Here is a 27,625-nt window from a genome sequence, read left to right as displayed (position 1 = left end):
ATAGGGAGGGAACTTCCTGTTCTAATTGATTACACCAGTGTCCAGCACCTGATGGTGGAATATAACCCAGATAGTAATGATTAAGACTCTGTGTCCCGTGATGTACGATAAAGAAATAAATCTTCAGCCACCTTGGGTTCCTCCATCTAGTAATACAATTCCTCTGCAAATAAGACCAGGAACCTCATTAGGTCGTAAGAAGTGGTCTGATGTTTGCCTACAAAATAATTTTAAGGCTGTACTTTTCCCCATCACGAAATCTTACCCTCCGAGTTCAGGGCAAAGTTTGGAGCTAGGAGTGGTAAACAATTTCTATGGAAATCTGAACTTTTGCACATAAAAAGACAAAGCCTGAGGTTTGTGAAAAAAAATAAATGGTTTATTCAGGGTAATATATCCCAACAACACATGCTGTGAAGGAAACCTCAGCTGGTAACTCTGCAGCATAAACACTACACAACATAGCAATCATGTTGTACATTTAGGACAATTATAAAGTTCATCACCATGTCTCTTCCTTATACAACACTGGAATGAAAGTCTCCGTGACATTCCGTAGTCCAATTCTAATCTCTTCTTTGGGTGACGTGTAACAAGCCAAAAGTTAAATGGCTTTTTTATTAAAAATTGAAGTTTCCTGGAATGAAAGGCCATATGCGGCCATTTAATAAACTTTACAACAAATATTAAGTTCCTTTAACAACTCCCACCAACGCAGGCCGTAAGGTACGTTCATGGAGCTTGTAGCCCACTTTAGTGACTAAAGCTACAGTACCGGGCTCCTTCCCTTCCATGGGAGTATGGAATAAGGCTTCATGTTCGTAGGGATTGAACTTGGCACCCAAAGGATCCAGTTTCTGAACGCCGTGCTTTTTGAGAACTTTGTGCATCTGACCTTCAGTCATGACCAGGCCCTCATAGAGGTTCTTCAAATGGGGGTTGTCAGCCTTGATTTCCTCCTTGGGGACACTCTGGGTTGCCTTTTCCAATATATCTGCTACTTCAAGCAGGTCCTTGCAGAAACCCTGAATACCTGAGAAAAATCAGCAAGAATGGTTCTAATTAAATGGGATAGGGTGAAGGGCAGTAATACATAGCAGTTGGTTAAAATGTGGTTTTCCCTAATCCAATTTGATGGGTTTGTGAAGCTTACGGCAGTTTGAACAGAATCACTGCATTTGGAAACTCACTGCCTTATACAAGTGAAGCATCCAAAATGTATTTTGTTGGGATAGAATATAGTAGAGTTAAAACTTATGTCTGTCTAGGTTACCATGTGTGGTAGGTGTACGATAGTGCTGGATGTGGGTAGAGGTTAATGTATATGTATATATGAGGTTAATGTATTTAGTATACACAATTGCTACATAAGGCATATTGTAATTGAAAGCTATTAAAAATTACATTTCGCTTTCAATATTTTTTTTTATAAAAATGCATTTCAAAATGGCAACCTGGAGGTGTTTCTGTACACAGATCGTATATAGAACACCCCCAGAAACATAGTTTCCTGTTTGTGATTGGCTCACTGATTTACCCATAATCTGCACTAAGATACATATCAGATTATGGGCATCCCCTGCAACAAAAATAACATTTTTGGCGAGATACTTCCAAAAAGGGAAAAAATACATCTAAAAAGGGATGCAGACACTGCAAGTTTCCCAATTAGAGCCTCGCAGGTGCAGGAGCTAGTTAAAAATGAGAAAAATCACTCCCATTAGATTAGCTTTGCATTTGGACACACACACACACACACACACACACACACACAGGCACAGCCATTTCTTTAGAATAACAAAAAGCTAGGAATCTGCAGCAAAGTTTTTTGAAATCCCTACAATGTACATAGATCACACACACACACACACACACACACACACACAGGGAAATGTCCCCCCCCCCCCCCCAACAAAAGTGGAGTTACTCTTTAATTCAAATGCATTAAAGATAGACTGTGTATTCCTCACCGGAGGTTAGTTTATGGTAGAAGCAAGAACCCAGTTCTGGGCCCAGGCTGCTGCCATTCTGATCACGATCATCCAGTCACTCAACAGATTAAGAACTTCTAATTGTGTTTAGGAGTACCTACTACAAACTTCTATCTCACTTGCAATTTGTTTAAAATCTTTAATTGTTGTTAGGGACAATAGACACAGTCCATGGATTTCAGAAAAAGACTCATTCAGGGCTAAGAAAAAGAAAAATTAAACATGTAATCTCCATATAGGCAATTATATCAAGTCGATGGAGTGTCGGTCAATGTGGCCATTTTGAATATCTAGTTAGTAAATCTAGAATTAGAAAATATATAAATTGTGCTACCCCCTAACCATGTGATTAACCTAATAAAAAGGATAAATCACCAAAATTAGAAATACCAAAGAATTAAAACAGTGGTATACAAATATATAACCAATGGCATATAATGATGTGATACTTAATTATACATCAGACAGGAGGCTCATATCTTATGCATTATCTTTCTTTAATAATGCCCATAGCAGAAATACAGTAAACATTTATTGTAACTTAAAAAATTCAAAGAACTACCCTTCCCAGCAGTCCCTGGGCCAGTGTAGCCCCTCCCAGACCGTAGCCTATATAAGGGACTGTCTGAGGTAACCTCTTCCTCTTTCTTTCTGCTCATAGCCAGAACTCAGATAAGTACATTACTCTATGTTTATAATTTTTATGTAGGCTTGCTTGTTATTTGGTTATCAGCAGCCTTTTTTAATTTGTGTAGATCCTAATGTCACATCGTCTTTCCACAGGGTGCTGGGGATCCCCCCCCCCTCCCACCCCGGCTTTTATTACAGCTACGGAGGTTTTTCCCTCCTCCGCTATTCCCTTCAACTTCCACCTGTATCTGTATATACCCTCTGATCCCCTCAGACCTTCATCTGTGTGTTGTTCTATCAACCTTCTGTCTTATGAAGCACAACTGATATTTCTAAAAATTATAAACGTTTAGTTTTTGCTGTATGCTTTTCCCACTTTGCTATCTGTGCCACCCGTTTTGTAGAGAACGCGGTTTCCTCTGATGTGTACATCTTACAGTCATGGGGCTTCTTTATTTGTTTATTTTACAATATACCGCTGCTTTGCTTCTTTTGTTTCCCCCCGGTGCGCTCTGCACACTGCTCGTTTTCTGACTGGAGGTAGGACGGCGCCATTTTAACATCTCGGCGCCTTTTTTCCTACCTCCCTTCTTCTCCTTCTCCTCAGAGCGTCTCATCTCTGAGGGGGACGTGGCGGTGAGGATCTCCCTGCACCAATCGCGCTATTGTCGCGAATCGACGGCGCCATTGCTGCGGACCTGTCCTGGGGACCCCATCCTCCGCGTGCTAGACCGTCTCTCCCCATCGCCGCCACGCCAGGGTGCGGGCGGCTGTATGGTTGGAACTCTGTGTAGATCTCACTGATCTATGCGAATCACGTTAGGCCGTAGTCTCGCGAGACTACGGCCCCGAGCCTCACGTCTAGCTACCCTTGTGGTGGGGAATATCTCCCCTCATCTAACTTCTGTCACTCACACCTAGCTGGTGGGGAATTCCTCCCCTCCCCTGCTTCTGTCACTCCTTCACCTTCAGTTACATTAAACATCAGTTCTTGTTCTGGGAATTTATTCCCCTGTAGTCTATTCTACATATAATGAATATACTAATACATGTAAATAAATAATACATTTAAATAATTATACGAATGAATAAATTATTGACTTATTAAATAAATATAAATAAATCTATGAACATAAATGTCTATAAATAAATAATTTATACAATCTATATGATTGAATAAATAAATATATAAATATATATATAATAAACAAATTTTAAAATATAAACTATTAAACTATACTTTATATATAATAGAATAAATAAATACATATACATACACATTATATATATATATATATATATATATATATATATATATATATATATATATATATATATATATATATATATATATATATATATATATATATATATAAAAAAAAAAAAAAAAAAAAATTATAACAATAATTGAATGAATTATAGTAATTACTATACAAGTTATAGTACATAACTTCCGTATCTTCCTGTGCTGCACGCCCGTGCTGTCCGCAGACAGCTGACTCCTCTCCTGTGGCTGGCGACAGATCCTTTACTCCCTACTGGTGCCACTGAAGTGGTGGACGCAGCCCTGGAAGGCCCTACCTGCACTGGTTCCTGAGCTGGTCGGTAGGTGCGTCCAGACTACCAGGGCATAGGTTGTTCAAACCCACATGCACCCCTATGTCCGGATCTCCCGGCAAGGATATAACGCCCCTGAGTAGGGCATGGCGTCCCGTATGCGCCGTCACATTAATATGGCCTCCGTCTCCCCGGCAGGGGAAGTAATTAACATGCCCCAGGCAGTACCCTCCCAGGACTGCCGACTCATTGACTCCCCGACAGGGGAAGTAAATAACATGCCCCAGGCAGTACCCTCCCAGGACTGCCGACTCTCTGACTCCCCGGCAGGGGAAGTAAATAACATGCCCCAGGCAGTACCCTCCCGGGCCTGCCGACCCACTGCCTTCCCAGACTCCAATCGACCCCCGAGGAGATGCACATGCAGAGGCAGCGATCCGCTAGACGGACTGAGCCAGACTCCTCGTGGACTCTTCCAGAGTCGTCCGCGGAGTACGAGGCGGCTAACACCTTTGAGTCTGAGGATGAAAATGATGATGATAATGATGATGATTATGTGAGCAGTGGGCACATGGCGCTCCATGACGACGCCAACCCTAGGTCCCAGGGTAAAACCTTATTGGACTCTTGTGGAGTACCATTTTTCAATCAGGAGGTGATTGGCCACCCACACTCCGGTGACTGGGCACCTCTACCTGAGGTGATCCAATAGATCGAATGCTGGACCCGGAGATCGATCGGTACGCTAACCGGACAAGTTGAGGGTGGAATACTCACCCTTCCATTACCAAATACGGTGGTGCTCACTCCAGAGGTGGATCCCATAATCATTCAGTATTCCAGGAAGGGAATAGAGAGGGCCTTTGGGACCTCACAGTACTGGGTCTTAGATCTCTGGACCTATCACCTAACCCTACGCCTTAGTGAGCAGGCTACCGCCTCTGTAAGCCGGTTGACCTAGCACAATGGGATCACGCTAATTGATGATATCTTTAAGACGGTAGGACAAATGGAGTTATATTACCAGGCGTATACCTGGTTCACCATCCCATTCAGTTTTTCAAACCTAAACACCGTCCTAATGGACAACAGGTTGCTAGACCTTGGACCAAACAGCCGATAGTAGAGATGGACCCGCTCTCTTTGAACTTCCTCAACAACATCTTCCCGATCAGGAAGAAGAAAGGCGGTTTTTCGTCCGGTGGGAGCTTGAGAAATCTCACCAACTTACTGCCCTGTGGAACAAGGGTGAGGTTGAACATCTACTTGAACGACCTACTTCTAATGGCTGGTTCCCCTCGCCTAGCGAGCGAACATGCCTCCTGGATGGTCGGATCGCTTCGCGATCTGGGACTCCTCATAGATCACGAACACCTATTATCTCCCCATTTCAGGAGATAGAGTTTTTTGGGGTTCTTGGTGGACACCAACCGAGCGATCCTTCGGCTACCCATACCCAATTAGCCGCCATCCGCAAAGACATCAGTATCATGCTGGGCAGCAGCGGGTGTCCTTACGCGGACTGACTCGCTTAGTCGGCCTGTTCCCGGTGTCAATCCAGGCCACTCTCCAGCCCCTCTTCACTGTCAAACCCTCCAGAGACTCGAGACTCTACATCTTCACTAGGGGCTTCGCTATACAAACTAAGTGAAGCCATGGTGGACCTACGGTAGTGGTTAAGTCATGTCGTCAAATGGAACGGCGAGACATTTTCAACTCCTCACCGGATTTCGTCATAGGGTCGGATACCAGCCGCCTCGGCTGGGGTGCTCGGTGCAGTCCCTCGTCCTCCGGTAGGACGTGGTCCGCAGAGAACCCTCGGCTGCACATCAACACGTACACCCCTGACGGCCTTTTTTTTTGCCATCGGAAGTCTGTTGCCACGCACGTCCATCTGCTGTGTGCTATTGCGTTCGGACAACGTACCCGCAGTCCGGTACGTCGATCGCTTGTTGGGCCCCTGATCCAGAATCCTAGCGGATCTAGTAAGACTTCGGGCACTTCTGCCTGGAATGCAACATCGTCCCGATTGCGGGATATGCCACAGACTATCCCTATAGGGTGGCAGATTGGATTCTCGTTACCTGACCGATTCCAACGATTGGCGACCGCACCGGTCAGGGTTCCTGATCCTCGCTCACTTCGCGGATCCTTCTCTATGGACCTGTTCGTTCCCTGTATCGGAGGCCGGATCCGGAGGCGCACCATGTGGACGCCCTCCACCAAACGTGGTCACAGGGGACACATTACGCGTTCCCCTGTTCCCGGTGACCCTCAGGGTCCTCCTTCACTTAGCGAGCCGGAGGGCATCAGTCGTGCGGTTCACTCCGTGGTGGCCGACGCAGCCATGGTTTCCCCTCCTTCTGAGGATGACGGTGGAACTCCCCAGGTTGTTTCCTCATTCCCTCCACCTCCTCGCTGGTCCGAACGGGGATCTGCACCCTCTACTCACGAAGCACATCCTACCTCTCCTTACATGGTTAGTATCGGGGTTCCGGTCATAGACTACGACCTTTCGGGAACAGCTAGGGATTCCCTGCCTTGGACTGGGCCCCGGGACTAGATCGGCATCTCGATCTACCTGGGGACTCTGTGTTACTTGGTGTGATCAACGACGGGTCGACCCCGTTCAAGCGCCAGGGTCTGTAATAGCCAATTATCTGGCGGACTCTTTGGATCCGTTGGTGTGTCAATTTTGAAGGCTTTAAGTTTAAATCGCCCAATGTACCAGCACACTTGGGATTTTTCCAAGGTCATAATCATGTTCTCGGGCTGGGGGACGTTGACACTCTGTTTTGAGGTTACCGTCTTTCGAGCTTACTGTCTTCTTGTGTCTGATTTCCATCATCGTGGGTCAGACGTCAAGGCTTTGGACATATCCAGGCGTCATTCCTCGCCTCAGAGACTCAAGTCTTTTTCCGTCGTGCGTTGGACCAGACGGTACTTCGATCGGTTTTCTACCCGTTCTTCCCCGCACATCCACAACTGTATGTGGTCCGCTGTCTACAGACTTATATGTCCTTGACAGCCTCGCTGCGATCTTCGCAAGTCTTTCAACTCCTCGTTTCCTACGTTAATCCTCTCTTCCCGGTTTCCTCTGTGACTTACTATAGCGGCGGACTGTTGTCAGCGACCGCTTTTCCGCCAATCCCGCTTTGAACAGGAGGTACACATATCTATGTCAGTGTTGTGGATTATTTTGATTGTTATTGGTCATATGCATTTTTATAGCTTTGAACTTGCATAAGATATGAGCCTCCTGTCTGATGTATAATTCGAGATTTTCCTAGCTTGTGACGGAAAATATTAATTATATGAAGACAGGAGGCGAGTATCTTCCCTCCCAACCCAACCCTGTCACGAGGTTGTCTCTCTCTCGTTCTAGACTGATGAACCACGCACCCTGCAAGTCGGAGGCTGGTACGCCCCGGGAGTTCGTTTTCACTATCCCCGTTGGGATTGCTGTCCGTTTCGATCCATGGGTTTAGTTCACCGCAGATGGAGGTTCCTACTGCGTTCCAGATCCGGAGTCGGGATGCCGTTGACTGAATCCGTTGGTCCATGTTCCTGAGGACAACTGACCGGTCTGCTCCGAATGGTTTGGGTTTCCTATAGTCCCCGTTGGGATGAAGTTGGTCCGGATGAAGTTGGTCCGTGTTGGCCTTGTCCTTTCGTTTCCTCCAGATTCGGATGTTGTGTTCCGGTCGGAAGGTTCCCGGTAGCCGCGGAGATGTCTAATTGGACTTTCGGTTCCTGTTTACACTAATTCGCATGAAGAAAGAGGAATAGGTTGCCTCAGACAGTCCCTTATATAGGCTACGGTCTGGGAGGGGCTACACTGGCCCAGGGACTGCTGGGAAGGGTAGTTCTTTGAATTTTTTAAGTTACAATAAATGTTTACTGTATTTCTGCTATGGGCATTATTAAAGAAAGATAATGCATAAGATACTCGCCTCCTGTCTTCATATAATTAATATTTTCCGTCACAAGCTAGGAAAATCTCGAATTATGTCCAATAGTAAAGCATCTCATGCCAGTTGATAAATATATAATATAAAGTGACCATTAAAAATTGTGTTGATGACAAATAAATAAATTGAAAAAAATATTGAACTAAAAGCTGAACAACAAAAATAATATAATCCATAAGTGCATTGAATGATTTGTCAATAAATGCTGAACACCGGTGCTCTGTGCAGAAATCCAAAATCTAATGAATAAACGTGTCCAAAAAGTGATGAATCCTCCACCAATCAATTGAAATGGCTCCTTACCAGCTATGAACCTCATCCAGTAATGGTTATGGATCACCAGCATATACACCCGACATGCAAGAGACAACAATAGCTCCACATAAAAAGTTTATTAAAAGAGTTAATGTTACACTTACAAATGTTGCAGAAAAATGGTCACCTCAAGCTCCAAACGATCCCCCAGCAGGACGGGTGTCTGGATTTTGTGTACCGGCCGGCACACCAGATTTAAGGCCTATTTTTCTGCAACATTTGTAAGTGTAACACCAACTCTTTTAATAAACTTTTTATACGTTTAATGCGATATGTGGAGCCATTGTTGTCTCTTGCATGTGGGGTGTATATGCTGGTGATCCATAACCATTACTGGATGACAGGGTTGGACTGGGACAAAAATTTGGCCCTGGACTTCATCCAGACCGGCCCACTTTAATTTTGCAAACACGCACAAAAACATTATTTCATCAGTGACCATGACCAGCAGTGGCAGTACATAAATTAATTCATGCTTGTGCCCTCCTTTATTGCAGAAATACTACAGGAGAGGGTCAGAGACTGCAAAACGTACTACAGGCAAGGGTCAGAGACTGCAAAACGTACTACAGGCAAGGGTCAGAGACTGCAAAACGTACTACAGGCAAGGGTCAGAGACTGCAAAACGTACTACAGGCAAGGGTCAGAGACTGCAGACATAGTATAGGAGAGGGTCAGAGACTGCAAAATGTACTACAGGCAAGGGTCAGAGACTGCAAAACATACTACAGGCAAGGGTCAGAGATTGCAAAAACGTACTACAGGTGAGGGTCAGAGACTGCAAAACATACTACAGGCAAGGGTCAGAGACTGCAGACACAGTACAGGAGAAGGTCAGACTGCAAAACATACTACAGGCGAGGGTCAGAGACTGCAAAACATACTACAGGCAAGGGTCAGAGACTGCAGACATGCTACAGGAGATGGTCAGAGACTGCAGACATGCTGCAGGAGATGGTCAGAGACTGCAGACATGCTGCAGGAGATGGTCAGAGACTGCAGACATGCTACAGGAGATGGTCAGAGACTGCAGACATGCTACAGGAGATGGTCAGAGACTGCAAACATGCTACAGGAGAGGGTCAGAGACTGAAAACATCTATAGGAGAGGGTCAGAGACTGCAAACATACTATAGGAGAGGGTCAGAGACTGCAAACATACTACAGGAGAGGGTCAGAGACTGCAAACATGCTACAGGAGAGGGTCAGAGACTGCAAACATGCTACAGGAGAGGGTCAGAGACTGCAAACATACTACAGGAGAGGGTCAGAGACTGCAAACATGCTACAGGAGAGGGTCAGAGACTGCAAACATGCTACAGGAGAGGGTCAGAGACTGCAAACATACTACAGGAGAGGGTCAGAGAGTGTGCGGACATAATTGGGCTGAAATTGCACCCGGGTGACATGTGCATTGCACAGATCGCACAACGTGTTCCTGTGTTTTTCACTTTGCTGCACTAACTTGTCTGGAAGGGGGGCATTAGTTTGGGCACCTGGAGCATTTGTGCACATCACTTGTGGGGTGCCAAGGTCCACCCCCCTCTGTGGCAGACAGTATCTCTTTGATTTGAGGGGGGAAGGAGAGGATATGTGCTAAGGGGGGTGGATTTCATATACAAGCCCCCTTTTAGCACAAGTCCTAAAGTGCCCTAAAACATATCCTCTCCCCCCAAATCACTCAAAGTGAACTGTAGGCTTGTTCTCCCCACCTCTGGAAAACTTACTTTGCAGTTGTTCAGGCAGTCTCAGACGAGCAGCTTTGACTCAGCAGCGTGGTGAGCCTCCTCCTCCTCTGTGTACACAGGAAATATCACACAGCAGGAGAAGGAGGGGGCGGGCCCCGGGCTCAGTTCTCCCCACTGCACTCTGCAATGTGTGTGTATCAGGACCAGGCAGCCGGGGACTGCAGGGAGAGATGTCGGCTGACTCGGCTCTCTCTGCAGTAAAAAGTGTAGCTTGTGGCAGCGTGCGGGAACGAAAACAGCCCGCACAAGCTGCGGCTCAGCAAGCCCTCGCTTATACAGTACTCTGACTCTGATAAGCAGCGGTCAGCAGAGTGCAGAGACTCGGAGCTGTCACTGAAAATTGGCCCACTGAGGGACCAGCCCACCGGGAATCTCCCGGTCCTCCCGATGGCCAGTCCATCCCTGCTGGATGAGATTCATAGCTTAAAGACTGGATTTGTTTGAGCTGCGTGGCTGGAGTGAGAACCTTAATTATATGCTTTTAACCACTTAAGACCCGGACCATTATGCAGGTTAGAGCGGAGCTCCACCCTCCCCCTCCACTCCCGCTGATCGGAACCCCCCCCCCCCTTAGGTGTCACATTTGACACCTTTCAGGGGGAGGGGGGTGCAGATAACTGTCTAAAGACAGGTATTTGCACCCACTTCCGGCCACACAGTCTGCGGGTAGACTGCGGGCAGGACGTCAGATCCCGTCCCCTCCGTTGTGTTCTGGGGAAAAACTTGGCTCCCAGAACACAGCGGGAACCAGACAGCACGGCGAAGCACGGCGCAGCACGACTCGCTCATGCGCCGTAGGGAACCGGGCAGTGAAGCCGGAGCGCTTCACTTCCTGGTTCCCTCACCGAGGATGGCAGACGGCGCTGGATTTCAGGACAGGTAAGTGTGCTGATATTAAAAGTCAGCAGTTGCAGTATTTGTAGCTGCTGGCTTTTAATTTTTTTTTTCAGGTGACATCCACTTTAAAGGACCTTGCCCCTTTTTGCGATTAGGCACAGCGGCGCTTTAACCGACAATTGCGCGGTCGTGCGACGTGGCTCCCAGACAAAATTAGCTTCCTTTTTTTCCCCCCACAAATAGAGCTTTCTTTTGTTGGTATTTGATCACCTCTGCAGTTTTTATTTTTTGCGCTATTAACAAAAATAGAGCGACAATTTTGAAAAAAAATGCAATATTTTTTACTTTTTGCTAGAATAAATATCCCCCAAAAAATATATAAAAAAAAATAAAATAAAATAAAAAAAAAAAAAAACAACACACACACACACACAACATTCTTCTACATATTTTTGGTAAAAAAGAAAAATCGCAATAAGCGTTTATCGATTGGTTTGCACAAAATTTACAGCGTTTACAAAATAGGGGATAGTTTTATGGCATTTTTATAAAAAACATTTTTTTTGCTACAAATGGCGGCGATCAGCGATTTTTTCCGTGATTGCCACATTATGGCGGACACATCGGACAATTTTGACACATTTTTGGGACCATTGTCATTTTCACTGCGAAGAGTGCTATAAAAATGCACCGATTACTGTGAAAATTACAATTGCAGTTTAGGAGTTAACCACTAGGGGGCGCTGTAGGGGTTAAGTGTGACTTCATATGTGTGTCTAACTTAGGGTGGCGGGGCTGGACGTGTGACGTCAGTGATCATCTTTCCCTAGATCAGGGAACAGACGATCACCGACATTGCCACAATGAAGAACACAGCTCTCCCCGTTCTTCAGCTCCGGGGACCGATCGAGGGACACCGGTGGCGATTGGGTCCGTGGGGCCCGCAGGCGCGGTCAAGGAGCTTCGGACCGTGTCGCGAGCGTTACAGGTGTCCAGCCGTGGGTCGTTCGCGTGCCGCCAGTGGCGCGCTCGCGACCCAGGCCAAAGCACCATGACCGTGCCCGCGGGACCCGATCGCCGCCGGTGTCCCGCGATCGGGTCACAGGAGCTGAAGAACAGGCAGAGGTGAGTGTACCACTGTTTTGATTCTTTGCTTTTTTTTCATTTTGGCGATTTATCCTTTATCACATGGTTAGGGGGTAGTGCGATTTATATATTTTTTATTTCTATGTGTTTTCCTGTAACAATTGTTTACATGCTAATCGCAGCTTCCAAATTGAACATATTGTAACGGTTATAGGTGTTCGTTTATTTTTTTAACTTTTTTTTTGCACAGTTTTTTCCATTTTTCAGTAATTATAGAAGGAAATTACTGATCCCTTTTCAAATTCATGGTGGATACAATACATTTACATACTATGTACCGTATTTGGCGGCGTATAAGACGACCCCCTATTTTTCAAGTGAAAATTGGGCTATACTTTCCGTATAAAACAAACCCGCTTCAAAGGCAACACCATTTAAAAAAAAAAAAAACACACACACACCTCCGATCTAAAATGTAGACACACGGGCATACTTTACATCCGCCACAATAATCATCACTATTCCAACAAGTCTTTAGTTGACTGGCCACATTGCAGGGGGGGGAATTATTAAATGAGATACCCCAATACTATGAGCCCTCGGATTTATCTTCTTAGATACAGTCTGGGGACTCACCGGCATTGTCCTATCCAATTTATCAATCGACATTGTTCTCAATGACACCTACTACGTAGTTGCCCACTTCCACTATGTCCTGTTCAGTTATGCTGGATGTGCGTTAATACTGTATGTAGTTTCGACTACATACAGTCAGTATACAAACGCTGAGCCAATCCTGGCGAGTGATGTAATCTATTAATGAATACAAAGCCTGCTGGATTTGGCAGAGGTTGTTACTACAATCCAAGCGGGCTCTGCATTCATCAATAGAATACATTGCTCGCTGGGATTGGCTCAGCAGTGTATACTGTATGTCACAGGTGTCAAACACAAGGCCCGCAGGCTGAATCCGGCCCTCCAGGTCATTTCATGTGGCCCTCTCCTCCCCCCCCCTCGTCTCTGCCCCCACCTGGTCTCAGCAGTCAGCAACAGAGAGAACAGGACTCCTTCACCAGATCCTCCTCTGTCCAGCAGCACAAGGCAAGGAGGTGCACTGATGAAAGGGATAGTGGGGGGTGGGATGCTTGACTTCTGATGGTTGGGGGCTCTTGACATCTGATTTAAAGGGGGTGGGGTGCTTATACAACTGGCCCTTTGAGGGAAACCGTAATGCTGAAGTGGCAAACAAGCAAATTGAGTTTGACACCCCTGCTGTATGTAGTCGAAGCTTGCATTGAATTGTATTGAGGTCCTGTAGAAAGACATGCTGCAGGATACACTAGCCCTTTCCTCTCCAGCTCCAACACTTACCATAGAGCTTTGCATCATCCACCAGCTTTTGACTCCGGAGCCGTAAATTCTCTGTGTCTGCTAGGGCTCGTTTGTACTTGTCCTGGGAATAGAATAAATAGATTAGAGGTGCACAAACGCCTGATTCAAATATTGTACCCAAACTCTTAAAGCGGTGGTTCACCCTTAGAGGGCACTTTTTAGCCTTAGATTCCTGCTTGTTTTTACTAGGGGAATCGGCTAGTTGTTTTAAAATATGAGCATTACTTACCCGTTTACGAGATGCATCCTCTCCGTTGCTTCCGGGTATGGGCTGCGGGAATGGGCGTTCCTTCTTGATTGACAGTCTTCCGAGAGGCTTCCGACGGTCGCATCCATCGCGTCGCGATTTTCCGAAAGAAGCCGAACGTCGGTGCGCAGGCGCAGTATAGAGCCGCACCGACGTTCGGCTACGAGTGACGCGATGGATGCGACCGTCGGAAGCCTCTCGGAAGACTGTCAATCAAGAAGGAACGCCCGCTCCCGAAGACCCATACCCGGAAGCGACGGAAGAAGATGCATCTCGAAAACGGGTAAGTACGGATCATATTTTAATACAAATAGCCGATTCCCCTAGACCGAACAAGCAGGAAGCTAAGGAAAAAAAAAAAAAAAAAAAAAAAAAAAGAAAAAAAAAGAAATGGTTGAACTCCCGCTTTAAGCCGGCTATAAACGATTCGCTTTCTTTTGGTTCAGCCAGCAGGCTAACCAGAAAAAAAAAAAAAGAAAGGAGGAGGATAGAGGAATCCTCCTGTCAGGTCATTGTATTCTGGACAACGGGAATCTCCACTGCCTGAATACACTGATCAGAGGCTGCAGCCGCCAAAACGACAAACATCCCATTGAGGAACAGCTACAGATGAATCTAAATCCGTCCAGTCCTTGCTGAATCAGCTAAATTTCGATCCGTCTATGGCCAACTTTATATATGGAATTTGTTCACTTTTCTGTTGGGGGGTCAACATATGTTTTGACTCGGAACACTAAGAAACTGACAAATTTAGGGGTTTTACAAAATAATCTCAGCAGCACAAAACAAGAAAAAAATAAAATCAGAATAAATTGTAAACTACTCTGAGCAGCGAACACATGACAATATAAAATAATATGTTTAAGGGGGCACTAAAGGAATTTTTTTTTTATCTAAATAGCTTCCTTTACCTTACTGCAGTCCTGGTTTCATGTCCTCATTGTTTGTTTTTGCTTTGAAGTAGCTGTAATTCTGCTGTGATCTCCACACTTCCTGCTTGTCGGTTTCCTTATAACCAAGGTACTGGGAGCTTTTCACGGTGGTCTAAGCTGTCATTACTGTGTGTCTAAAACTTCCCAGAATCAGATTCATTTTAAAAACAAAACACTGCCCTGGATTTGTTTGTTTTTGTTCTGTGTGTCTCTCTAGTTCACAGGAACATGAAACCAGTTTACAAGTGAAAGTGAAACTAGAGGCACATTATATGATTGCTTTTTATCTATTTTTAATCATTTTTAAAAGGAATCAGTGAACTTTTATGTCTCTATACCCTGTAAACAGTCATTTCAGCAAAAAAAATGTTTTCCTTTAGTGACCCTTTAATGCACGAGTGTGTGCGTTCCTGTAATAAGAAATACTGGCCACTTACACTTTTTGAGTGTCCCAAAACAGGCACTTTCATCGCCAATCCCTTGTAATCTCTACAATTTGTGGCAATTTTCCTCAGTCTTATATACAGTGCACCCAGAAAGTATTCCCAGCGCTTCACTTTTTCCATTTTGTGGTACGTAACAGCCTTATTCCAAAATGGGTTCAATTATTTTCCTCAAGATTCTACAAACAATACCCCATGAGGACAACGTGAAAGAAGTTTGTTTGAAATCTTTGAACAGTTAATAAAATAAATAATCACATGTACAGAAGTATTCACAGCCTTTGCTCAATACTATGTTGAAGCACCTTTGGCACCAATCACAGCCTCAAGTCTTTTTTTAAATATGAAGCTACAAGCTTGGCACACCTATAAATTGGGCAGTTGCTCCCATTCTTCTTTGCAGGACCTCACAAGCTCCATCAGGTTTGATGGGGAGCGTCGGTGCACAGCCATTTTCAGATCTCTCCAGAGATATTCAATCAGGTTCAAATTTGGGCTCTGGCTGGACCACTCAGACATTCAGAGTTGTCCCGTAGTCCTTCATTTGTTTTCTTGGCTGTGTGCTTAGGGTACTGACTAGTCTCCCAGTTGCTGCCGCTGAACATCCCCACAGTATGATGCTACCACCACCATGCTTCACTGTAGAGATGGCATTGGCCAGGTGATGAGTGGTGCCTGGTTTCCTTCAGACATGATGCTTACCATTTAGGTCAAACAGTTCAATCAGACCAGAGAATTTTGTTTCTCATGGTCGGAGAGTTCTTCTGGTGCCTTTTGGGCAAACTCCAGATAGGCTGCCGTGTGCCTTTTACTGAGGAGTGGCTTCCATCTGGCCACTCTACCATACAGGCCTGATTAGTGGAGTGCTGTAGAGATGGACGTTTTTCTGGAAGGTTCTCCTCTCTCTACAGAGAAATGCTGAAGATCTGTCAGAGTAACTATTCGGTTCTTGGTCACCTCCCTGACTAAGGCCTTTCTTCCCCGATAGCGGCCCGCTCTAGAAAAAGTCCTGGTGGGTCCAAACTTCTTCCATTTACAGATGATGGAGGCCACTGTGCTCATTGGATCCTTCAATGTAACAGGAAATTTTCTGTACCCTTCCCCAGATCTGTGCCTCAATACAATCCTGTCTTAGAGGCCTACAGACAATTCCTTGGACTTAATGGCTTGGTTTGTGCTCTGACATGCACTGTTAACTGTAGGACCTTATATAGACAGGTGTGTGCCTTTCCAAATCATGTCCAATCAACTGAATTTACCACAGGCTGACTCTAAACTTCTTTCACAGTCATTATGGGGTATTGTTTGTAGAATTTAGAGGAAAATAATGTAATTTAATCCATTTTGGAATAAAGCTGTAACATAACAAAATTAGAGGTCGACGGATATATCGGCCAATATTTGTCCATTTTGGAGAAATAGGCATCGGCCGATTGTTATCCAAATATGGCCGATATAACACTGACCGCAACTCTGCCAGCAGAATGGAGAATCTTTCTCCCTTCTCCACACTGTTGGCAGAGCAGCGCCACGGTGTGTGGAGGGAGGGAGAGGGAGAGGAGCTGTCAAAATTGAGGTTGGATGTCGGGGGTGGGCGGTACCCAGCTATCCAACACCAGCCAATGGGATCTGGGCGAGCCGCTACGTGTATGTGGCCCCACCTCTGACATCACACTGAATTCGTCAGCTCCTCTCTCTCTCTCTCTATACAGTTTCACACACCGTGGCGCTGCAGAGAGCATTCAGTTTCACACTTACACTATCGGCTGTAAAAACCTGCCATTGCCATCCAGTGCTACCTGCCAGTGTTAACCAGTGCCAATCAGTGCCCCCAACCAGTGCCATCTGCCAGTGCAAATTAATGCCACCTGCCAAAAAAAAATCTGTGTAAAATATTGGTCGCAAAAATCGGCATCATATATCTGCAATTGGCCGCCCCGATTTCTAAAAATCGGCATCGGCCAGAGAAAAACCCATATCGGTCGACCTCTAAACAAAATGTTGAAAAAGTGAATACCTTCCTGGGTGCACTGTATGTAAAATCTAGAATTATGAAACAAACAAAAACACAAGGCTGCATTCACACCTGAGCGTCGGTCGTTTTTTTGGGCGTTTTTTTCTGGCGTTTTGTCGCGCGCATTTGCATACAGCGTCGTGCGACGTTTTTGTACTTCGGCGTTTTTCATTTTAGCCAATAGGAAAAATGATCATCTTTTCATCACTTGTTGCTATGTTGGTAGATTTTTTTAATCTTCTGCATGGGCGACAAGTTCAATTTATTAAAGCGACGAAACGCCCGTAGCAAACGCCCGTTGTCGCTCAATTCGCGCATTTCCCATTACTTTCTATGGGAAAAAAAAAACGCTCAGATACGCCCAAACCGCACGATACGCGCGACAAAAAAAGGTCCGGGACTTGTTTGAGCTTCGCGCGACAGGCATTTGGGCGTTCAGGTGTGAACAGTCACCATAGGGAATAATGTTAATTCTCCCCTCTGGCGTTTGTGAGCAGTGCGCTTCAGGTGTAAAAACGCCTAGGTGTGAATGGGGCCTTAAGGAACTAGTAACTAGTAAAATGACAATGTGCAATTTAAGGCTCTGCTGTAGCTCATAAAAAGACGGTGGAAGGAAAGTTCCCTCTTTTGTTACTAAGCAGCAAGACCCAAATCTAATACACATTTTCCTTTCCAAACTTTGTTCTTGAAAGCGCCATTAACTGTCCTTAAAAATGTAAGTCAGCCACCATGACATACTTGATCTCCAGAATCCCTGGCCTTTATCAGGAAACCAAGCTCTCTACACTTCATAACTTACTGTCATTGCTTTGATCTGATCCTCCAGTTTAGCCTTCTCTGCAGCCAGTTGCTCTGTGCTCTCCTCTGCTGGGCTCTTATTCTTCTCCTCCTCTGCTGAGGGGTTATTGGGCTGCTGAGCCGCCGTGCACATCATTCGGGGACACCTCCTACACAAAGCAACAAGCACATAGGTGACGTCATTCAAACTACCAGACACATAGTATATAGCAGGGCTCGACAAATCCCGAGCGCCAGGTCGCCATGGCGACTAGAAATGGTGTCCTGGCGACTTGGCTTTTTTTTGGAAGCTGGCCCCATCTGGTGGTGAGCCATTGGTATTAAAAGTTATTACCACCAGATGTGTGAGATGGCGCCATCTGGTGGTGGCCGTTGGTATTACAAGTTAAGCATTACAAGTTAAACAGCAATTATAATGTAATTTTTCACTATTTTCACTGCCATCTTCTTCCCTCTAATGAGAACCCCCAAACATTATATATATTTTTTATCCTAACACCCTAGAGAATAAAATGGCGATCGTTGCAATACTTTCTGTCACGCCGTATTTGCCCAGCGGTCTTACAAGCGCACTTTTTTGGAAAAAAATTACACTTTTTTTAATAAAAATATAAGACAACAGTAAAGTTATCCCCATTTTTTTTAATTTTATGAAAGATAATGTTACGCCAAGTAAATTGATACCCAACATGTCACGCTTCAAAATTGCGTCTGCTTGTGGAATGCCGACAAACTTTTACCTTTTAAAATCTTCATAGGCGACGTGTAAAAAAATCTACAGGTTGCATGTTTTGAGTTACAGAGGAGGTCTAGGGCTAGAATTATTGCTCTCACTCTACCAATCGCGGCGAAACCTCACATGTGTGGTTTTAACACCGTTTACATATGCGGGCGCTGCTCACGTATGTGTTCGCTTCTGCGCGCAAGCTCGTCGGGACGGGCGCGTTTTCTGGCTCCTAACTTTTTTAGCTGGCTCCTAGATTCCAAGCAAATTTGTCAAACCCTGGTATATAGTGATGCTTTATTAGGGTCACTAAAGCCAACCTGGAGACAGGCAAGTCTAAAACCTAAAACCTTACAAGTCAATATTTGATGACACCAAGGGGATGATTTACTAAACCTGAAGCACTTAGAATCTGATGCAGCTTTGCACAGGTACCCAATCAGCTTCTAACTTCAATTTGTCCAGTTAAACTTCAGCAATAAAACTAGGAAATCGATTGGTTTCCATGCATATCTGCACCAGATTTTGCACTCTCCAGTTTTAGTAAATCAACCTCCAAATTTCTGATTTATTGACCAGTCCAATAACAAAATTCAGGAGCAAACGATACTTGGCACAATCTGGGCACTTAGCTCGGAAATGGGGAACAATGGCCAGGAACAGTCTACCAACAAATCTCCCTTACATGACGGGGAGCTGTAATCTGTGGAAGGTGACATAGAACAAGGATAACTACCACCAAGCATCCACAGCTGAAAATACTTCCACCAATAAGAACCCCCCTCCACTGGCCAGCAGCAAATCAAGGTCATAGTGAAAAAATGTGTGGCTGGTCAGTTTGACAATAATCCCTTCCCTAGTGAGTGAGGCCCCATACACACGAGAGGATTATCCGCTGGAAACAGTCCTCCGGACCGTTCCAGCGGATAAATCCTCTGGCGGATTTTGATCTGATGGTTGTACTAACCATCAGATCGAAATCCGTGCGGAATCCATCCGCGGTGACGTGTCGCGCCGTCGCCGCGATGATGACGCAGCGACGTGCGCGACGCTGAAAGATAAAGACTTCCACGCATGCGTCGAATCATTACGACGCATGCGAGGGAGAGGAGCGGACGGATTGATCCGGTGAGTCTGTACAGACCACCGGATCAATCCGCTGGACAGGATTCCAGCGGATAGATTTCTTAGCATGCCAAGAAATTTTTATCCGCTGGAAATCCGATGGCTGGAATTTTTTCCACCGATAAATGTCCGCTCGGACGTACACACCACCGGATCTATCCGCTGGAACTGATCTGCGGATAAATCCCAGCGGATAGATCCGGTCGTGTGTACGGGGCCTGAGTCACACATTTATTATTTTTGTTGCTACTTCTATATTGTATTTTAAAAGGGAAAATTATGCACTGTTACTTTAATTTTATTCTCTAGGAACTCTGCTAAAAAATTATATAATATATGTTTGAAGGTTCTAAAGCCCTGTACACACGAGCGGAATTACAGTCGGGAAAAAGTTGGATGGTTTTTCCGACGGAATTCCGTTCAAGCCTGCCTTGCATACACACGGTCACACAAAAGACTTTTGACTGCCAAGAACGCGGTGACGTAAAAGATGACGAGCCGAGAAAATTAAGTTCTGTGCTTCTGAGCATGTGTCGATTTGTTTCCAAACATGCATCAGAATTTTGTGCATAGAAATTTGTACACACGATAGGAAATTCCGATCGGATTTTATCCTGACGGGAAAATAGAGAACCTGCTCTCTATCTTTTTCCAGCAGTTTTTCCGTTGGAAGAAGTCTGATGGAGCATACACACGGTCGGGATTCCCGACCAAGAGCTCTCATCTGACATTCACAGAACTAGTGTTCTTTTTACCAATTCACATATCCCAATAAAAGGGGATTAGCAGACAATAAAGGCTTATTTCACAAGCAATTTCTAAAAGTCCTGCTTGCAATAAGTAGGAAAAAAAATAAAAATAAATGAACGATGGTTCAGACATCTTATCCTCTATCAGAAATACAGCTGCTCAGCTTTTACCTTCAGAACATTTGTATGAAAACAGTCTGGTATTGGGTAACTCAGTAGATTGGTAGACGCAGTGTAAGGTAATGATGCAACTGCTGTACAATCATTCACAGACATGAAGGACAAATGAGTCATAGTCCAGAATAGGGGCCTCCAGTGTCTTCTCTGAACAATATTGTGTAGCTTCTAAATCACTGGAGTCCTTGGTTCAACTCCCACCAGGAACCCTTATGCACCAGGTCCCCCGTCCTAATAATATACTTACAGGAATTAGTCTGTAAGCCCAGGTTCACACTGACAGCGGGAATGAAGCCGTGCGAGTTCAGCTGAACGCGCATGATTTCACTCCCGCATTTCAGCCCCGATGTGGGCCGCCATTTCACAGACATCTGTGCGGGTTTCAGAAATGATTTTTTGAATTCGGTGCGACTCTGCATTTTCAGCGCTGCACCGATTAGGACGGTTCCGTCGTCAGCAATTTGAACCAGGTCTAAGAGATCGGATGCGATTCACACCGCACTGCAGTGAAAATCACATGCGATCTTTGTGATATGCGATTTCTGCCATAAAGATCGTATGGCTGGATTTGCATCAAAACGTACACAGGACCCTTTTTTGTGTCCGCAGCAGAATCGGATCGCATAGGTGTTCACACCCATGTGATCCGATTCCTGTCCGAGTTTGCAGATCGCACTGTGATATGCAAACTGATTTGGGGGTGTCGTTAACTTTTAACTGACACTCCCAGCAGTTTGCATAGGGCAGTGTGAACTGCCGCCGTGAAACATGCGATGCCGGAACCCGCAGTGGATTGGTAGGTTTCCCGCATCGCAGCAGTGTGAACCCTTTCACACGTACGGACACGTACGGACAAACGGTCCGTTTATTACAAGTCCGTTTACGGACTTGTAATGTATCCCTATGGGATTGCAGACGTTAGCGGATGATGCATCCACTAACGTCCGCAACCATCCGCAAAGATTCGCTTTTGCGGACGGAAGAAAACCCTATTTTTCTTCCATCCGGCAGAACGGATCAAATGAATACGGACATACAGTCCGTATTCATCCGATTCCCCATAGGGGAGAGCGGAGGAGAGACAGGGCGGTCTCTGCACTGTGTGCGGGGACCGCCCTGTCCGCCGACAGCTCAGCGGGGATTAACGGAGGAATCCCCGCTGAGCCAAACGGGCTAACGGAGCGGATCAATACGGATCCGCTCCTTGTGAAAGAGCCCTGAGCAATGAATAATCAAATAGGACAGGTTCTGTATTACTTGTCTTGTGCACTTCTAAGATTAGGGATGGAAATCCATAATCAGCGAGAGAAAAACAAAAAAACCTGTACATGTCAGTCAGGTCAAACAACTTCTTGCTGCATAATGAAAAAAAAAACAAAAAAAAAAACGTACTGCCTACTATGCAAAGGTTGGTGAATCAGACACAGTATATGGAAGGCATTCTCCACAATGACAATGTGATGAGATCCAGGCCCTCACAAGCTGCACCTTCTCTTATGACTTGGATAAACCCAGAAATCTTTTCTCTCAGGTCTTCTTGGACTGACCCATTTCCCGTAACTCGATTCGCCTTTTCTCTGCAGTCCCCATAGGCACCATTATCTACTATGACTTTGAGGTGACCTTAGAATCCACTTTTCTTTGATCCATAGACTACATTGTCTGCTATGACTTGGGTGCACTCAGAAGGCCTCTTCTCTCAGGACCTCATGGGCTGCCCAATCACTTACGATTCTGGGGTGCACCCAGGATCCTCTTCTCTGCAGCCCCTTTGGAGTACCCCATCTCTTTTGACTGTAGTACATCAATAAAATGTCTTCTCTGGTTCCCATGGATTGTACCCTCTCCTATGACTCTGGGGAGCACCCAGAAGCGGCTTCCCTCTGGTCCCCATGGATTGTACCCTCTCCTATGACTCTGGGGAGCACCCAGAAGCGGCTTCCCTCTGGTCCCCATGGATTGTACCCTCTCCTATGACTCTGGGGAGCACCCAGAAGCGGCTTCTCTCTGGTCCCCATGGACCATACCATCTCCAATAACCCAAGTGCACACAGAATCTTCTCCTCTCTGGTCCACAGGTTCACCATTTCTTACGATTCCAACATGTCTCAGAAGCCTCTTCTCTCTCGGGACCTCATGGACCATACCATCGCCAATAACCTGGACACCCAGAACCCTTTTCTCTGCAGTCCTCATTGACGCCACCATCTTCTATGATTCTGGGGTGCACCCACAACCCTATTCTCTCTGGTCCCCATGGACTGCATTATCTCCTATGACTCTGGGGTTCACCCAGAAGCTTTTTCTCTATGGACCCCATGGACCAAACCATCTCCAATAACCTAGGTGCATTTCAAAGCCTGTTCTCCTTGGTCTCCAAAGACCATACCATCTCCAATAAGCTGGACACCCCAAACCCTCTTCTCTGCAGTCCCCAAAGACTGTATCCTCTCATAGGACTCTGGATTGCACCCAGAACCATCTTCCCCCTGCTCAACCTGGACTGTACCATCTCCTATGACTATAGGGTGCACCCAGAAGCTTTTTTTAGTCAAGGCACCCATTCTAAAATGTAAAAAAAAGTTCTAATAGTTTTACATGATACAGCACCTTTTGAACACTGCTACTAACTAGAATTCCAATGTGTCTCTTCTTCAGTTTTTCTCCCTCACACAGATAATGCGACCCCAGTGGTGATGGAGATGGGCAGGGGAGGGTCAAACAAGGATGCTGTGCAAGCAAACGTCATTATCATTATTAACTGATGACGTCATTGGTTGTTTGGGCACTGGCAGCTAGAAGGTTGTAATGGTGCACAATAAAAAAAAATCTGTGGCTTTGTGCAACTAAAAGGCATGCTTGTATACAATTCTTGGGCAATTTTTAGGCATTTTGCCAAGGCACACCTAATAATACCTCAAGGTACCCTGGTTGAAAAAGGCTGCTATGGGCCATTTAATCTCCAATAACCTGGGTGCTCCCAGAATCCTCTTTTCTGCTGTCCCCATGGCCTCCACCATCATCTATGATTCTGGGGTACACCCACAACCCTATTTTCTCTGGTCCCAATGGACTGCAACATCTATGACTCTGGGGGTGCACACAGAAGCCACTTCTCTCTGGTCCCCATGAACCATACCACCTCCTATGACTCTGGGGGTGCACTCAGAAGCTGCTTCTTTCTGGTCTCCATGGACCATACCATCTCCTCTGACTCTCAAGGTGCACCCAGAAGATGCTTCTCTCTGGTCCCATAGATCATACCATCTCCTATGACTCTGGGGGTGCACCCAGACGCTGCTTCTTTCTGGTCTCCATGGACCATACCATCTCCTATGACTCTGGGGGTGCACCCAGACACTGCTTCTTTCTGGTCTCCATGGACCATACCATCTCCTATGACTCCGGGGGTGCACCCAGACGCTGCTTCTTTCTGGTCTCCATGGACCATACCATCTCCTATGACTCTGGGGGTGCACCCAGAAGGCGCTTCTTTCTGGTCTCCGTGGACCATACCATCTCCTATGAGTCTCGAGGTGCACCCAGAAGATGCTTCTCTCTGGTCCCATGGATCATACCATCTCCTATGACTCTGGGGGTGCACCCAGAAGCTGCTTCTTTCTGGTCTCCATGGACCATACCATCTCCTATGACTCTGGGGGTGCACCCAGAAGGCGCTTCTTTCTGGTCTCCGTGGACCATACCATCTCCTATGAGTCTCGAGGTGCACCCAGAAGATGCTTCTCTCTGGTCCCATTGATCATACCATCTCCTATGACTCTGGGGGTGCACCCATAAGCTACTTCTTTCTGGTTCCCATGGACCATACCATCTTCTAGGATTCTGTGGGTGCACCCAGGAGTCCTTTCTCTCCCACGGCAGGATGCCCTTTCGAAACAGTAAGGCAAAGTTTACAGGGGCAAATATTCACCCAGCCGTGTGTTGCCATCTTTTATGTATTGTAATAGGGGCAGTGGCGGTGCGTCCATAGAGGGCGCCGGAGCGCCGCCCCCTCTCGCTCTCGCACCGCCACTGTAATACAATACATAGATTCATGCATTGCACAAATCTATGTATTGCCGCCGCTGCCGCCGACTATTCAGATGGCCGGCCCCCTGGCGAGCGCCGGCCATCTGAATAACGGCAGCTGGTTGGCTGTGGAAGTGCCAATCAGGCTGTAAACGGCTTCCAGATGCTTATCCAATGGACGCACGGGGGGGTGCGTTCCTTGGATAAGACTGACAGGCGTCTCAGCCAATCAGGTTCACCGGTTCTGGTTACCGGTAACCTGATTGGCTAAAGCGTCATCAAGGGCGGGAGAAGACATCCGACGGTAGAAGCAGGATGGCTGACCCCAGAAAGGTAAGTGCCAGGCGGGGGGGGGGGGATTTTACAGGGCACAGTGGCATTTTACAGAGAACAGTGGCGACAATTGATGGGCACAGTGGCTGCAATTGATGGGCACAGTGGCTGCAATTGATGGGCACAGTGGCTGCAATTGATGGGCACAGTGGCTGCAATTGATGGGCACAGTGGCTGTGTTTGATGGCATAGTGGTGACAATTGCTGGGCACAGTGGCGACAATTGATGGGCACAGTAGCTGTGTTTGATGGGCGCAGTGAGGCTGCAATTTGTTTGCGCCCCCCCAACAATTTTGAGCACCAGCCGCCTCTGTAGCGTCCAGGGACCCTCTACCATGGTGACATCTTACTATCCTTCTACATTCTAAAATAAAACACAATGTTACAGACATTTCCTGGAATGTAGAGTACCTGGAGACCAGGATCTAGGGGACAACTCTTCCTTCCAACTCCTACAGCACTACAAGTACCAGCATGGCCACTGTAGAGGGACGTTACATGACCGAGAACTACTACAGGTCCCAGCATGCCCCGATTTGGTGCATATTACACAGATGATAGGCGTCAGTCTGTCACTACTCACCCCAGAGGTGACCTCTGCATCCTCAGCAGCGCCCCCAGCCTCGGGCCCAGCACCCTCACACTTCTGGCCGCCATGTCTGTCTCCTATCAGCGATCACTCACACACTGCACGCAGAGGACACAACCTACACTGCTCCTTCCGGCGCCAGCCAATCGTCAGCTCCAGATTTCCTATCGCGCATGCGCACAGAGGGCACACGAACATAATCAAGTTGGCTTGTAGAGGAGTTGAAATGTCAAACATGTGAATGGAGAAGGACTCCTGCAATGTAAAAGATGGTGGGCGGAGCCTGTGAGGAGAAGGGCCGGGGCGGTGGAGACTTTAGAGGCACTGGGCGGGGCCTGTAAGACTTATGTAGTAGATTGATAGGCAGTGCTTCGCGACAGAACAACGGCTGAGATGGGAGTAGGCGTGATCAGCGCATGGGACGGGCGTGACCAGAGGATGGGGTGGGCGTGGCCTGACCCCAGTAAATAGCCAATCGGGCGAAGGGAACGTCTTCTCTGCTAGCATCACGTGAGCGTGACAGGTGACTTAGTTCTACCTGACATACGCAACAGCTGGAGCCTTAGATTGTGACGTCGGAGTAGGCGTGGCTTGAGCGTATAAATAGCCGAGCGGAAAAAGGGACAGTGGCAGTCTAAGGCTGCATTCACACCTCCGCGACAAGATACACCGCGTACGCGTAACTTTTTTTTTTTTTCTCTTTCTCTCAACAAAGCCTTCCCATTGCTTTGTATGGCCGAACGCCAATGCCGACTGAAAAAAAGGGTCCGGGACTTTTTTTCAGGCGGCAGGCGTACGGCGTCTATGAGATGTGAACCATCTCATAAACAGCAATGGGAATTCTCCCCTCCAGCGGCACGAGCGTCGGGCGTTTTGTCGCGGAGGTGTGAATGGGCTCTAAGGCTGCATTCACACCTGAGCGTTTTGTCGCCTGAAGCGTGACGCCCCAAAACGCTAGAGGGGAAAAAATACATTATTCTCTATGGAGATGGTTCATTACAAAACGCCTGACGCCGAACGCCTGAAGCTCAAACAAGTTCCGGACCCTTTTTTGTTGCTCGAATTGAGCGTAGTTGGGCGTTTTATATTGGTGACCCTAGACCTGTACAAAATCGCGGTAAAAAAACGCTGCGTTTTATCGCGGCAAATCGCGGTAAAAAACTGTGTTTTGTCGCCGCAAATCACGGTAAAAAACTCTGCAAAACGCTACGCTCAGGTGTGAATGCAGCCTAAGGAGAGCGAAGAAGAGGAAGCAGCTCGATCGCGGAGCTCTGTAGGGAAGAGACATTGTTCAGACTACAGGCGTGTCACGGCATGTCTTGTGTCCGGGGATCTGCCTCCTCTGTTCAGGCTCAGAGGAACTACAACTCCCAGCAATCTCTGTCCGCATGGAGAACTACAACTCCCAGCATGCACTGAGTATATAATGGAGCTTCAGCTCCCATCCTGGTATAAGAAGTTACAGGACTACATATCCCAGCATGATTTTTTCCCCTATAGGTGTACTACAGGTCCCAGCAATCTCTACATACCACAGTCTGCTCCCCTCCCCCTCCTCAGGGGTAATTGCACCCCACACTCCTCTCCCACGGGTGGTGGGTCCCCTCCCCCCAGGATTCGGGTGGGTCGGTGGGGCCTGCGGGGAGGGGTATAGGGCAGTGGGAGATGAGTGGGGTGGCGGGACTGGGGGGGTGCTATTCCTCCTGAGGAGGGGGAGGGGAGCAGACTGGGTTATGTAGAGATCACTGGCACCTGTAATATCTCCATAGAAAAAAATCATGCTGGGATATGTAGTCCCACGGCATCTTATTCCAGGCTGGGAGGTGAACCCCCATTACTTACACAGTGCATGCTGGGAGTTGTAGTTCCTTACGTGGATAGAGATTGCTGGGAGTTGTAGTTCCTCAGAGGCGGCAGATTGCACAGACACTCCGTGAC

General features: G+C 46.6%; 1 protein-coding gene across 1 annotated transcript; it reads right to left on the bottom strand.

The window, feature by feature from the left end:
• Positions 1–357: 357 nt before the first annotated feature.
• GRPEL1 (GrpE like 1, mitochondrial) lies at positions 358–25,975 on the bottom strand. The gene is made up of 4 exons (XM_040335384.1): positions 25,682–25,975; positions 17,963–18,110; positions 13,507–13,588; positions 358–1,033 (listed from the first exon to the last, which is right to left on the bottom strand). The coding sequence occupies exons 1-4, from the start codon at positions 25,753–25,755 to the stop codon at positions 687–689; spliced, it is 651 nt and encodes a 216-aa protein (XP_040191318.1). The 5' UTR covers positions 25,756–25,975; the 3' UTR covers positions 358–686.
• Positions 25,976–27,625: the final 1,650 nt, after the last annotated feature.

This window comes from Rana temporaria, chromosome 1 (genome assembly GCF_905171775.1).
Source record: "Rana temporaria chromosome 1, aRanTem1.1, whole genome shotgun sequence".
In the NCBI taxonomy this organism is placed as follows: Eukaryota; Metazoa; Chordata; class Amphibia; order Anura; family Ranidae; genus Rana; species Rana temporaria.
The sequence above is the reverse complement of the archived record's forward strand: the minus strand, read 5'-3'. Positions and strand labels throughout refer to the sequence as shown.